The following is a 13,723-nucleotide window of genomic DNA, read 5'->3' on the forward strand; positions in this document are numbered from 1 at the left end:
TGGCTGCTCCACTTCCGATCCAGCTCTGCTATGGCCTAAGAAAGCAGTAGAGGATGGCCAAGGTCCTTGGGCCCCTGCACCCACATGGGAAACCTGGAAGAAGCTCCAGGCTCCTGGCTTCGGATCACCCATTTGGGGAGTGAACTAGCAGATGGAAGACTCCTTCTTTCTGTGCCTCTGCCTCTCTGTAACTCTGTCTTTCAAATAAGTAAATAAATCTTTAAAAGAAGGCGAGAAAGAATTGGGAGTCCTTACTGTATGGATAATCACTAAATCATGGTGCTAGAAGGGATTCTCAGTTGTAAAGTGACCAAGTTCAAGATTATTCTTATCTTGTTTGTTAATGTACAGGCTTTCCTTTAATATTTAATTTTTAAAAAGTGGTAAATAATGCCAGTATGTTATCCAGTCTTTGTATTTTACTAGAGATTTTCTACTCAAAGTCAGAAATTTAAAAGCTACTTTGATGCTAAAAAAATGTCATTTACAATTTGGATATGAATTAACCGGTAAAGTTGTTTTTCATTTCTATCTAAAATGGACAAAGATTTATTCTCCCTAATCTTAGGGAAATATATGACTATGTTATTACTTCATTATGCTACTTAGAGGCTATGTCTTCAGCAAAAGGCAGTTTTAGAAAGCTGAGTGTATGTCTTAAAAGGGAAGGTAATAGAGAACAAGGCTGCCAGACTTCCAGGACTTGGATAATAAGGAAACTGTATGATTTTAGTTTAGTCTTGGAAAAGTTTCATTCAAGAGAAGATGAAAATTACGGTTTCTTAGCACATTCCTGAAGACTTGGAGAGACTAAGATGAATTATTTAGTTCTGGGGAGAGGTATCATTAAGTTAAGAGATTCCTGATGTACTCATGGTCTTTGTAATTTAATGAAAGCTAAATGAGTCTGCTTAGTTGAAAAAGGAAGATGTATTCTTATATTGTAAAAGTCTATTTTTGAATTATTTTTGAGAGTTTAGAATTCTTTTAGTACTGTAGCTTGGATTAATATATTCTTTTCCCTTGCAGCCACCCAAACATTTTGTCAGTGTCTAAGCAGATTTTGTTTTAAAAAGAAAAGAAACAAAAAGAGTGTACAGCCAACCAGGCTCTGAAAATTGTTAACCCACCAGTTTTTATCTTTTGTAACTTTATAACTATATCTGAAAATATGGAATTTTCTACCATAAGATAAAGAATGCTAGGATTACTCTAAGGTGAATTTTAATAGTATGTGTTTGTATCTCTTTAACAGTCAAATCTTTGATCTAAATGTATCAAGAAATAAGAGCTCTTTCAGTTGAAAAATATGGGAAATAAGATAGGTAACTTAGGAAGTATAAACTTTAGTATTCATTATGTAACTTATTATACCTTTTTACATGTTTTTAATAAGATAATTTTCTTTTTGTCTTGACCAGCTAAGTCATAACATTAAAAATGTGGTGCTTCGACCCAGTGGAGCAAAACAAAGTCGCCTAATGTTAACTCTACAAGATAACAGCTTCTTGTCTATTGACAAAGTACCAAGTAAGGATGCAGAAGAAATGAGGTTGTTTCTAGATGCAGTTCATCAAAACAGACTTCATGCAGGTGAGCACTGACCATCCAAGGAACTGACATTAGCAATTTCTTTTTAAAGATTTATTTTATTTATTTGAAAGGCAGAGTTTCAGAGAGAGAGGGAGAGACAGATCTTCCATCTGCTGGTCTACCCCCTAAATGAATGCAATGGACAGGGCTGGGCCAGACCAAAACAGGAGATTGGAATGCCATTTGGATTTCCCATGTCTTCTGCTACTTTCTCAAGGGGCTGGATGCAGAATCAGAAGTAGAGCAGTCAGGGGCCGATGCTGTGGCGCAGCAGGTTAAGGCCCTGGCCTCAAGTGCCGGCATCCTATATAGGCGCCGGCTCTTGTCGCAGCTGTTCCTCTTCAGATCCAGCTCTCTGCTATGGTCTGGGAAAGCAGTACAAGATGGCCCAGGTCCTTGGGCCCTTGCACCCATGTGGGAGACCTGGAAGAAACTCCTGGCTCCTGGCTTCAGATCGGCACAGCTCCTGCCATTGTGGCCATCTGGGGAGTAGACCAGAAGGGGAGTAGACCTGAGGTAGACTGTCTCTACCTCTCTCTAACTCTTGTCTTGAAAGAAAGAAAGAGAGAGAGACAGAGAGACAGAGAGACAGGGACGGAGAGAGGGAGAAAAGTAAAGAAGAGCAGTTGGGATTCAAACTGTAGCTCATAATGTATGCTGGTGACCAGGTTGTGGCTTAACCCACTATGTCAGAGTGCTGACACCTGACATTAGCAGTTTTCACAGGCTATGACTAAAGATAGAAGTTTGGCCTAGCAGTTAAGATACCTGCATACCTTACTGGAGTACCTGGGTTCAATACCCTGCTTTGACTCCTGACTCCCAACTTCCTGCTAATGCACTCCCTGATAGGCAGTGCTGATGGCTCAGGTAATTGGGTTCCTGCCACCTTCGTGGGAGACCTGGATTGAGTTCCTGACTCCCAGCTTTGGTCTGGCCCAGCCCTGGACATTGCAGGTGTTTGAAGAGTCAATCAGTGGATTGGAACACTCTCTCATGTTCTACGTCCCTCTGTCTCTGACTCTCAGATAATTTAAAAAAGATGGGAGGGGGGGAGGCACTGTGGGAGGTCCAGAACACACTCCTGGCTTTGGATCAGCCCAGCTCTAGCCATTATGGCCATTTGGGGAATGGGCCAGCGGATAGAAGATCTCTGTGTCTCCCTCTCTCTAACTCTTTCAAATAAATAAATAAATTTTTTAAACAAACCAAAAAAACCCCTGAAATTAAGGTGATTTAAACTTCATTTTAGGAATGAAGAAACTGAAATTCACAGTCATTAAGTGACTTGCCCCAAACCACAAAGGAAATAATAACAGCAAAGCTAAGGTTTGAACCCAAAGCTGTTTAAGAGCAAAGCCTAGATTTTTCCATTATGCCATATTGTTCACACTTGGGTCCCCCGTCTACTGTGCTTTCCACTTATTGTATTTCCAGGCATGTAGATAAATTTATGTACATGTATTTACAGAACCAGTGCCTACATAGGATGCCAGTCCTGCAGCCAGTGGCTTTACCCGCTGAACCATGGCATTGGCCCCCATTCATGTTTTCTCGGCATCTAGTATCATTGTTCATGCTGTAGATAATTATCAGATATTTATAGAGGAGAATTTGTCTCATTTTCATTTTTCTTTGTAGGTCTTATCCAATTTCATGTTCTCACCGGATATTTGTCAATTTTTTGCTTGAGATTCTTTCTCTGAATTTTAAACACTGTGTACATCCGTTGCATATTTTATCAGAAAGGATTGATAAGCACTTTGATTTGTTTTATCTTTTTCCTGCTGTTTCTTCCATTTCTTCATTATTACATAAAGATGATAGACACTTTTATTAGAATAAATGATTTGGGTGTTTTTGTTTTTTTTTACCAGCCATTAAACCTTCTCAGGGATCTGGTAGTTTTGGAGCCATTCTCGGCAGCAGGGCCTCACCGAAGGAGACCAGCAGACAGCTTTCTTACTCAGACAACCAGGTATGCTCATTTGAAGTTTTTTAGATTTTTAAAAAAATAATAATCAGAGGCATTCTACAAAGGTAAGTGCAGGAAGTAGAATTTAGATGGTAATGCCTAATATTTCTGATATTGTCACAAGGGTATTTTCCACCTATTTGAAATTTATCATGTTAGCCATCTCAGTCTCTTCAATAATATTTTATGAAAGTTTTTGTAAAATTAATCCCATTCTTCCTTCTTAGATAGTTTATTTTACCCTATGCTTAATGTGTCATGTTCATCGTTCTGAACCACAGCAGGAGTTTATATAGCATGACTTTGGTGTTAGATGTAGATTTGAGGTTTCTTGCTGCTACTTACTAGCTGTGGGTCACTGACAAAGTTCCTTATTTTCTATCACTGTAATTTGGTTGCACTTCATAGTTTCATGTAAGCGGAATCAGTGTGTAATTTTTTTTATTTATTTTAGTCAATGAATAGATTCGTATATTCATAGGAAAGAATTTAAATTGTTGGAATAGTGTAGGGGTATTTGAGAAAGTTCATGGAAAATGTGTATTATGAGAAAACAGCATGAATTTAAAAATCATTTGCACTAAAATAAACTTAATCTTTTAATTGTATTTTCCATGGCTTTTTGAAGTGCCTTTGTGTTTAAATGCATTTATTAACATATGTATACCAAAAATGAGTATTTATACTTCCATAGCTAATAATTCCCATTGGTAGAATTACAAAATCAATTATGTGGGTCATGATTAACATTAAAAAAGAGGTGGAGGGGCCAACATTGTGGCTTAGCAAGCCACCGCCAGTGCTGTTGGCATCCTATATATGCACTGGTTTGAGTCTCTGCTGCTCCACTTCCAATCCAGCTCCCTGCTAATGACCTGGGAAAAGCAATGGAAGATGGCGCAAGTCCTTGAGTCCTTGGGAAACCTGGATGAAGCTCCTGGCTTTGGCCTGGCCCAGTCCTGGCTGTTGCAACCATCTGGGGAGTGAACCACCAGATGGAAGAACTGTCTCTCTCTGTGTTTCCCTCTGTCTTTGTAGCTCTGACTTTCAAATAAATAGTCTTTTAAAAAGAAAAAGTGGAAGGTAATAGAGCATGTTGTATGAAAAAAAATTGATTTCTAAAATTTATTTTTGTTTTATTTATATGTATGTATAATAGATTTTGATGTAAAATATTTCTTACTGTAGGTCATGATCAAGATTTTGAAAAATGTATAAAATAGTGTATTATAGTATGCGATCATATAATAAAAGTAGGAAAACAGTGATTTGTATTTGCAAAAAAATAGGGAAAGACTTCTCATGAGGGATAGGAGAATGGAAACTGAAATAAATGAGTGAATGATGTAGAGGTAATTGTGATATGTCATTGTCTGTAGCTTTTAATATTAACTGGATTTGTAAACTTTGAGAAAATGTCACTCATTTGAAAATAAATGTATAACCTTTAAAGCATTCGTCTAGATGACTTTGGAAACCTTCAGTTTCCTGAGATTGCAATGCTGTGAAAAGGAAATCATTGAACGTCTTCCACAGAGAAATCGTGTGGCTCTTCATGTAGAGACATAGAGCTTAACCAGCAGAGTGTTCATGTGACGCACTGTCCTTGCTAGTGTTTACATTGCTGGATGCTCTTGCTGTGTCAAAAGGGTAGAATCTCTGACTCATGTTCTGTCGGTAGACTTTCCATCTCAGTTTGCTTCTCCCCATGATACTGTATTTCAAAAATTTCTTGGAAAATGGAATAAATTAGAAGTTTATTTCAATGCTAAGAAGTTCTTTAAATTCATGTAGTTTTTTTATAATACATATTTTCCACAAGGGTTCTAAGAGTGCTTTTATTTATTTCATTCCTCCAAACTAGAACTGCCTCAAGAGTCATAGGCTGTTAAGTACGCCTAATTTGGTATGTAGGTTACAGCAACCAAAGTGTCGTTGTTGCACGTTAATTTATCATAATCATCACTGGATATTTTTCTTTTTTTAAAAAAGATTTATTTATTTATTTATTTCAAAGAATTACGGATGGGGAGAGGCAGAGAGAGAGGGGGGTCTTCTAACTATATATAAGAATCACCTGGACTGCTTTCAAAAACAATTATTTATGAAATGAATAAGCCTCACCTCAAACTGATGATGCTAGAATATCTAAAGATGTACCTCTAGTTATATATTTTTTTAAAAATTTATTTTATTTTATTTATTTGAAAGACAAAGTTACAGAAAGAGGTAGAGATAGAGAGAGGTCTTCCATCTGCTGGTTCACTCCCCAGATGGCCGCAACAGCTGGATCTGCGCCGACCGGAAGCCAGGAGCTTCTTCCGGGTCTCCCATGTGGGTTCAGGGGCCCAAGGACTTGGGCCATCTTCTATGGCTTTCCCAAGCCATAGCAGAGAGCTGGATCAGAAGACAAGCAGCCGGCGCCGCGGCTCACTAGGCTAATCCTCCGCCTAGCGGCGCCGGCACACCGGGTTCTAGTCCCGGTCGGGGCGCCGGATTCTGTCCCGGTTGCCCCTCTTCCAGGCCAGCTCTCTGCTGTGGCCAGGGAGTGCAGTGGAGGATGGCCCAGGTGCTTGGGCCCTGCACCCCATGGGAGACCAGGAAAAGCACCTGGCTCCTGGCTCCTGCCATCGGATCAGCGCGGTGCGCCGGCCGCAGCGCGCCAGCCACGCAGCCATTGGAGGGTGAACCAACGGCAAGGGGAGGACCTTTCTCTCTGTCTCTCTCTCTCACTGTCCACTCTGCCTGTCAAAAAAAAAAAAGAGAGTGAGAAGACAAGCAACCAGGGCTAGAACCGGCACCCGTATGGGATGCTGGCACTTCAGGCCAGGGCTTTAACCTGCTGTGCCACAGCACTGGCCTCCAGTTACATTTTTTTTAAAGCTCTCAGGACTGGCATCATGGCGTAGTGGATAAAGCAGTTGCTTGCAACACCTGCATCCTACATCGGGGGTTTGAGTCCTGGCTGCCCCATTTACAACTCATGTCCCTGTTATTGACCTGGGAAAAGCAATGGAAGATGTTCCAAGTGCTTGGGCCCCTGCATCCACGTGAGAGACCTGAATGAAGCTCCTGGCTTCAGCCTGGCCCAGCCCTGGCTGTTGCAGCCAGCTGGGGAGTGAACCAGCAGATAAATCTCTCTATCTTTTCCCCTCTCTCTGTAACTCTTGACTTTATAATAAATAATCCTAAAAAAAAAAAGCTCTCTACATGAGAATTACTGCTCTAAAAGTATTCCAATTTGAAGATTTAACTGTCTCTAACTTCATTCTTATAGGTCTCTTCAAAAAGAGGAAGTTTGGAAACTAAAGATGATATTCCATTTCGAAAAGTTCTTGGTAATCCGGGTAGAGGATCTGTTAAGACTGTCGCAGGGAGTGGAGTAGCTGTTACTCGTTCAGTTCCTTCTTTGACATCTACATCATCACCTCTTAGATCAGGATTATTAGAAAACCGGTAAGAAAGACTTCTCTTAACTATATCTGTTTAAAAATGTCTTTTGGGCCTTTTATAAAGATGAATAATTTCAGGAGAAAAAGGAAAAAAATATAGATCACATTTTTAATAGAAAAGTATTTGTTTTACAGAGTTTGTTAGTGACATGTTGTGCTTACTGGTATACAATATATTAATCTAAATAGGATGCTAGAGTGGGCATTAGGTTAGCCATTAAGACAGAGTACCTCAGTTTGTTTCCTTAGGGCTCAAATAACCTGTTCCTGCCAACCTTTATTGTGTTCATGGCTCCTGGCTCTGGCCCTGACCATTGTGCGCATTTGGAGAGTGAGCCAGGGATAGGAGCTCTCTCTTACTTCCTCTCAAAGAAAAAGTCAGAAAAACTTTAAGTATTATATAGAGAATTAGATAACAGTAATCATGTATTCTGTCCTTGAGTATGTTGGTGTAAAATTTTTAATGATATGAATGACTTTTCAAGCTAACTTTTGTTTCCCTTTGTTCTTTATAGGACTGAGAAGAGGAAAAGAATGCTATCATCGGGCTCAGAGCTAAATGAAGATTACCCTAAGGAAAATGATTCCTCATCGTAAGTTGCTGTAAAAGTTTTTATAGTACTAGCTCACTGGTTGTTTTTTTTTTTTTTTTTTCCCCTCACTGTTTACTATACTACTGATAACAGGGAAGTTTGGTTGAATGGTGCTCAGGATACAGGAATTCCAAAGATAGATGTGAAGAATTTTAGTGCTTTGATGACAGTACATTGTAGGCTCATCCAAGAGGGAATTTGGCTATTGCTATTGATTTGTCATTTTATTGCATTTCTACTGCCTTTTAAAATTTGCACTACTTACAGGAAAAATAGAATTGATGTACTCTGAACAAGTGTTCCTTCCTGGCTGTGTGTGTGTGTGTGTGTGTGTGTGTGTTTTAACATTTGTTTTTATTTATTTAAAAGAGTTATGATGGGGGAACAAGAGTGAGAGAGCATCCATTTGCTGGTTCCCTCCTCAGGTGGCTGCAATGTCCAGGATGGGTCAGGCTGAAACCAGGAGCTTTATCCGGGTCTCCCACATGGGTGGCAGGGCCCAAACCCTTGGGCCTTCTTCCATTATTTTCCTAGGCCATTAGCAGAGAGCTGGTTTGGAAGTGGAACAGCTGGAATATGAACTGTCACCCATATGGGATGTTGGCATTGCAGGTAGTGGTGTAGCAGATAAATCTGCTACACCACAGTGCTGGCCCCCTGGCTGCTGGTTTTCTTGTTTTTTTAAAGATTTATTTATTGATTTGAAAGTCAGAGTTACACAGAGAGAGGAGAGGCAAAGAGGGAGAGAGAGAGAGTGAGAGAGAGAGAGAGGTCTTCCATCTACTAATTCACTCTCCTATTGGCCGCAACGGCCAGAGCTGGGCTGATCCAAAGCCAGGAGCCAGGAGCTTCTTCCAGGTCTCCCACATGGGTGCAGGGGCCCAAAGACTTGGACCTTCTTGCACTGCTTTCTCAGGCCATAGCAGAGAGCTGGATTGGAAGTGGAGCAGCCAGGACTTGAACTGGTGCTGCAGGTGGTGGCTTTACCCAGTATGCCATAGCACCGGCTCCCTGGTTGCTGTTTTAATGTGAACCCCTTTCTTCTTTCTTTTAACCTTATTTTTTTTTAACATTACTCATATAAAAAGTCAATTCATGGGTAAAAGGATGTAAGTCATATGTAATGTAAAGAGCAGTAATTTTTCAGATGTATTTTTGGGGTTGGACAAAGAGGAATAGACCAAAGCTGGGCAATCGCCAGTTCATAACCCTCTTCCCCATCATGGGAGAATGCTTTAGTTTTAATCTTCTGGAGCAGAAAACTTACTACACAGTTGTCAATTTATACTTCAGTATCTTTACAGAAATTAGTTGATAATTGGTTAATTGGTATTTGAGGTCATTGGTGTCATCAGAAAGGAATGGGGAGAAAAATCCCAAGAAGTATGTTAATTGATTCTGCTTATATAATGAACGTCCTGGTAGGTGATAAGACTGGTATCTGAAACAAACTGTAATCTCTGTGGTCTTGGATCCCTTCTATTTTGTTGATCTGATCTGCCATTCTTAATAAGTAGCTTCTATTTTGTGGACCAAGATAGATAATTCAATCTGCACTTTCATGTTTGCATTCCCAATAATGAGAAAGAGAAAAGATGAGCAAACTGTTTTCCTTCAGGCTAAGAATTGCGCACACTCCTTTGATACATACTACATTGCACAAAATATAGTCACATGTTTATATCAAGATATGGGAAAGTCTGAGAAATATGTCTACCTAAAATTCAGTTGGTATGACACACAGTGGTCATTTGGGACAGCTAACAGTTTGCCATAGTTTACTCCTCTAGCCACCAAAATAATATGGCCACCAAAATTCACCGTTCTTCCATACGTAGAGCATCCTTATCCTTATCCTGATGGAGCCAGCCTCAAACTCTCATGTAAATATCGTATCCAGCTCCGAGTCTAGGATCTGTGGGTGATGTGCAGTCCTCTCTGTAAAATACAGATGTGCTTTGGACCTGTGACCCTCTTGTGATCTGGTAGCAAAAAACAAAAGGCAAGTAATCTGTATTCCCCACTCCCACCCCTGTGCATACAGACATTGCTGGAGTGGGAAAAAGATAACTACAATAAAATTTTCTCTTTAGGAAAGAATAGGAAAATGGAGGATTCTGTGGTCTACCGCAGTGATGAGATCTTGCTAGGCAGAAATTGTGAAGACAGATCAGATAGTGGGGTAAGTTCCTGGTTAGTTTGTTCAGCAATCTGTTCTCTGGTAGGAACCCTCTTGCTGATAGCTGTTTTTTAAAGTCACTCTTTTTTTTTTTTTTTTTTTTTTTAAGATTTATTTATTTATTTGAAAGGCAGAGTTCCAGAGAGAGAGAGAGGTAGAGAGAGAGGGACAGGTCTTCCATCTGCTGGTTCACTCCCCAATGACCAGGGCTGGGCCAGGCCGAATCCAGAAGCCAAGAGCTTCTTCCAGGTCTCCCACATGGGTGCAAGAACCAAAATGCTTAGGCCATCTTCCACCGCTCTACCGAGGTGCATTAGCAGGTAGCTGGAATGGAAGTGGAGCAGCAAGAACTTGAACTGGCACCAATATGGGATGCTGACACTGCAGGCAGTGGTTTTACCCACTATGCCACAGTGCCAGCCTCTTTTTTAAAAACTCTATTTCCTTGTGTGGTTTTTTGTTTGTTTGTTTTGTTAAAGATTTATTGATTTATTTGAAAGGCAGTGTTACAGAGAGGCAGAGAAAGAGATGGAGAGATCTTCCATCCACTGGTTCACTCCCCAGATAGCCGTAATGTCCAGAGCTGTGCCATTCTGAAGTCAGGAGTCAGGAGCTTCTTGTGGGTCTCTCATGTGGGTGCAGCAGCCATAGGACTTGGACCACCTTTCACTGCTTTCACAGGCCGCAGCAGAGAGCTGGATTGGAAGTAGAGCAACCAGCGCCCATATAAGATGCCAGCACTGCAGGAGGCAGCTTTACCCATTATGCCACAGCACCGGCCCTGAAGATCTATTTTTATTTATTTGAAAGGCAGAATTACAGAGAGAGAGGGAGAGACACAGAGAGAGGTCTTCCATACTCTGATTCACTGCCTAAATGGCCATAGTGGTCAGGCTGGACCAGGCCAAAGCCAGGAGCCAGGAGATTCTTCTCTGTGGGAGACCTGGAAGAAGCTTCTGGCTCCTGGCTTTAGATTGGCACAGCTCTGGCCGTTATGGCCATCTGGGGAGTGAACCAGTGGATTGAAGACCTCTCTCTCTGTGCCTCTGCCTCTCTGTAACTCTGACTTTCAAGTAAACAAATAAAATCCTTAAAAAAAAAAAAAAAAAAAAGCAGTTGGCTTTTTTGAGTCACATGGTCTCAGATTAGAAGGCAAGTTTAATTCTAGGCCTTTGACACAGAGTGCTGTGTTGCTTTTCATCCTTAATTGCAAGTTGGCTGCCTTAGCGTAGATGTGTCTTTAGTAGGACCTTGTTGAAGGCAGTAAGAAGCACTGACATAGCTCAGGGTTCTTAACTGTCTGAATCTTTTCCCTCAGAGCTGTAGTTACAGAGCGTCTAAGGCCTGCTTTCCAGTGTGCAGTTACAGGAAGCATGGGGCCTGCCTCTCAGAACATACAGATGACAGTCTCAGGTAACGGTGCTGAAGCACAGTGATGATAAACAGCTTTCCAGTGTGTAATGTGCTATGTATTTCCGACTTCTTATGGTAACTCCCTGTTTATAGTAACATTTGTGTTTCATGGTCCATTTGTGGGAGCAACATTCATTCTAGCTAGTTAAGCACAAAGGCATTTACACGTAGTGAATATTAGTTAAATGGCTTACAGAATCATTGGGAAAGCTGAAAAGACAGACTTTGAGTTTCCAGGAGTGATTTTGAGAGTCATGCCACAGAACAGGCCACCAGAGATGTTCTTGGCTGGTCTGTCATGTAGCTAAAAGCTGAATTGGAAGTGGTCATGAAAACTAATTTTTTTAAAAGTTTTTTTATTTATTTGAAAGTTACAGTTACACGGAGAAAGAAAGGCAGAGAGAGAGAGGTCTTCCATCTGCTGGTTCACTCCCCAATCAGAAGTGGAGCAGCCAGGACTTGAACTGGCGCCCATATGGTATGCCGGCACTGCAGGTGGCAGCTTTACTCGCTACGCTACAGCACTGGCCCCCATGAAAACTATTGTCTTTAGAATCACGCTGTCACTGTCGATGGGAAATCCTATCCAGAAAAAAACCAGATACCTCTGATGTGACATACACTGGCACTAAGCAGAATTCCAGGAAGGCCTTTGTGTTTCTTATAGTTTTTGGATCTTGGTGTAATTGTGCTGTTTTAAATCTCACTCGGAATGTTAGCTAGGAAATACAGTTTATGTGCAGCAGAGAGATGTGCTAGAAATTGGCTGTGGTGGCCTGCTGCATGCTAGTCCACCATATTCACCGTACTTGGAGGAAATACCAGTCGTCCCACTTAGAATTCTATCTGAGGAAACCCTAAGTTACTGATTCCATTCTGGACTAATAATACATCCTTTTTTTTTTCCTTTCATTTTTTAAAAGATGTATTTATTTATTTGAAAAGCAAAGTTAGAGAAAAAGAGATGAAGAGGGAGAGGGAGAGATCTTCTACCTGCCGGTTTACTCCTCAAATGGTCAGGGCTTGGCCAAACCAATATCAGGAGCCTGGAACTCAATCTGGTTTTCCCATGTGGGTGGCAGGGGCCCAAGCACTTGGGTGATCTGCTGCTCCTTTCCCAGGCACAGTAGCAAGGAGCTGGACCCGAAATGGACAAATTGGAAATTGAACTGGTGCTCACATAGGATGCGGATGTTGGGTTACAGCTCAACCTGCTGCACCACAACACCAGCACCTCATCTTTTCTATACTATCACATTTAGATGATTGAATTTGGGATTCCTAGAACATGATTCTAGATAAATGTACTTATGCAGCTGACTTGTAAGAAGTTCAGAGGGAAAACGACTGAGTGAGGGAAGCAGACCACAGAAGGGGAGGGAGCTGAGCAAGCATGTGATCGTTGCAGGTGTAAGTCCCCCAGAGAGTAAGTTTCATGTTGATTCAGCAGAGAATTCTGGGTTGACCAACTTGAGGCAATGAAACTGGGCTTTCATATTCCCACACCAGCCAGTCGAGTACCAGCTTCCTTGGGGATTTTGGCTCTATGCAAGAGGGCAAAATGTTATTAGCAGCTCAGATGTAGTTGTCTTGAGGATTGTAGGTGTTGACACTGAAAACACAGTCTGGGGATGTGAAAACAATAAAATGGGATTTCGGGGTTTCTGTTGGAACATCACCTTGACTGTCCATTACAAGAGTTGGATCTGCACTGCTCCTCTCCCCATTCTTGTATCATTTCCATGCACTCAAGTCTTTTATTAAGTTCATTGTACCTTTTTTTTTTTTTTTAAGATTTATTCATTTGAAAGGCAGAGTTACAGAGAGGCAGAGGCAGAGGCAGAGAGAGAGAGAGAGGTCTTCCATCCGCTGACTCACTCCCCAGATGGCTGTAGTGGCCGGAGCTGTGCCGATCTGAAGCTAGGAGCCAGGATCTTCCAGGTCTCCCATGCAGGTGCAATGGCCCAGTGACTTGGCCATTCTTCTGCTGCCTTCCCAGGCCATAGTAGAGAGCTGGATCGGAAGTGGAGCAGCCATGACTTGAACCAGTGCCCATGTGGGATGCCGGCACTGCAGGCGGTAGCTTTGCCTGCTACGCCACATCTCCGGCCCCTTCATTGTGTCTTATCACAGATTCTTCACGTTGATGTTTCCCAATTTCTGGGGGGAGAATCTTACAAAAGGAAGCTTAGTAGGTGAGGTGCAATGCATGGATGCAGATGTCCTTGAGTCCTTAACCCATGTTGTCAGCTCCTCCTACCATTCATTTTAGATTATCGCTCACTCTTTTTTTTTTTTTTTAAGACATAATTTTACTTGAAAGTTACAGTTACACAGAGAGAAAAGGAGAGGCAGAGAGAGAGGTCTTCCATCTACTGGTTCACTCCACAGATGGCCGCAATGGCCAGAGCTGAGCTGATCCGAAGCCAAGAGCCAGGAGCTTCTTCTGGGTCTCCCACGTGGGTGCAGGGGCCCAAGGGCTTGGGCCATCTTCCACTGCTTTCCCAGGCCATAGCAG

General features: G+C 41.6%; 1 protein-coding gene across 26 annotated transcripts in view; it reads left to right on the forward strand.

The window, feature by feature from the left end:
* The window catches only part of USP37 (ubiquitin specific peptidase 37), a 94,914-nt gene that overhangs the window by 12,840 nt on the left and 68,351 nt on the right, over positions 1-13,723 (forward strand). For all 26 annotated transcript variants that reach the window (XR_016231885.1, XR_011387108.2, XR_011387106.2 and 23 more), the window contains 4 exons: positions 1,422-1,593; positions 3,471-3,571; positions 6,846-7,024; positions 7,536-7,613. Coding sequence is in view for 17 of the 26 variants with exons in the window: in XM_089329852.1 (XP_089185978.1) it covers positions 1,422-1,593; positions 3,471-3,571; positions 6,846-7,024; positions 7,536-7,613 (530 nt within the window). In the remaining 9 variants the exon portion in view is untranslated. The remainder of the gene's footprint in view (positions 1-1,421; positions 1,594-3,470; positions 3,572-6,845; positions 7,025-7,535; positions 7,614-13,723) is intronic.

The sequence above is a fragment of the Oryctolagus cuniculus genome, chromosome 3, assembly GCF_051225735.1.
Source record: "Oryctolagus cuniculus isolate XC-2025 breed Fujian yellow rabbit chromosome 3, ASM5122573v1, whole genome shotgun sequence".
Classification (NCBI taxonomy): Eukaryota; Metazoa; Chordata; class Mammalia; order Lagomorpha; family Leporidae; genus Oryctolagus; species Oryctolagus cuniculus.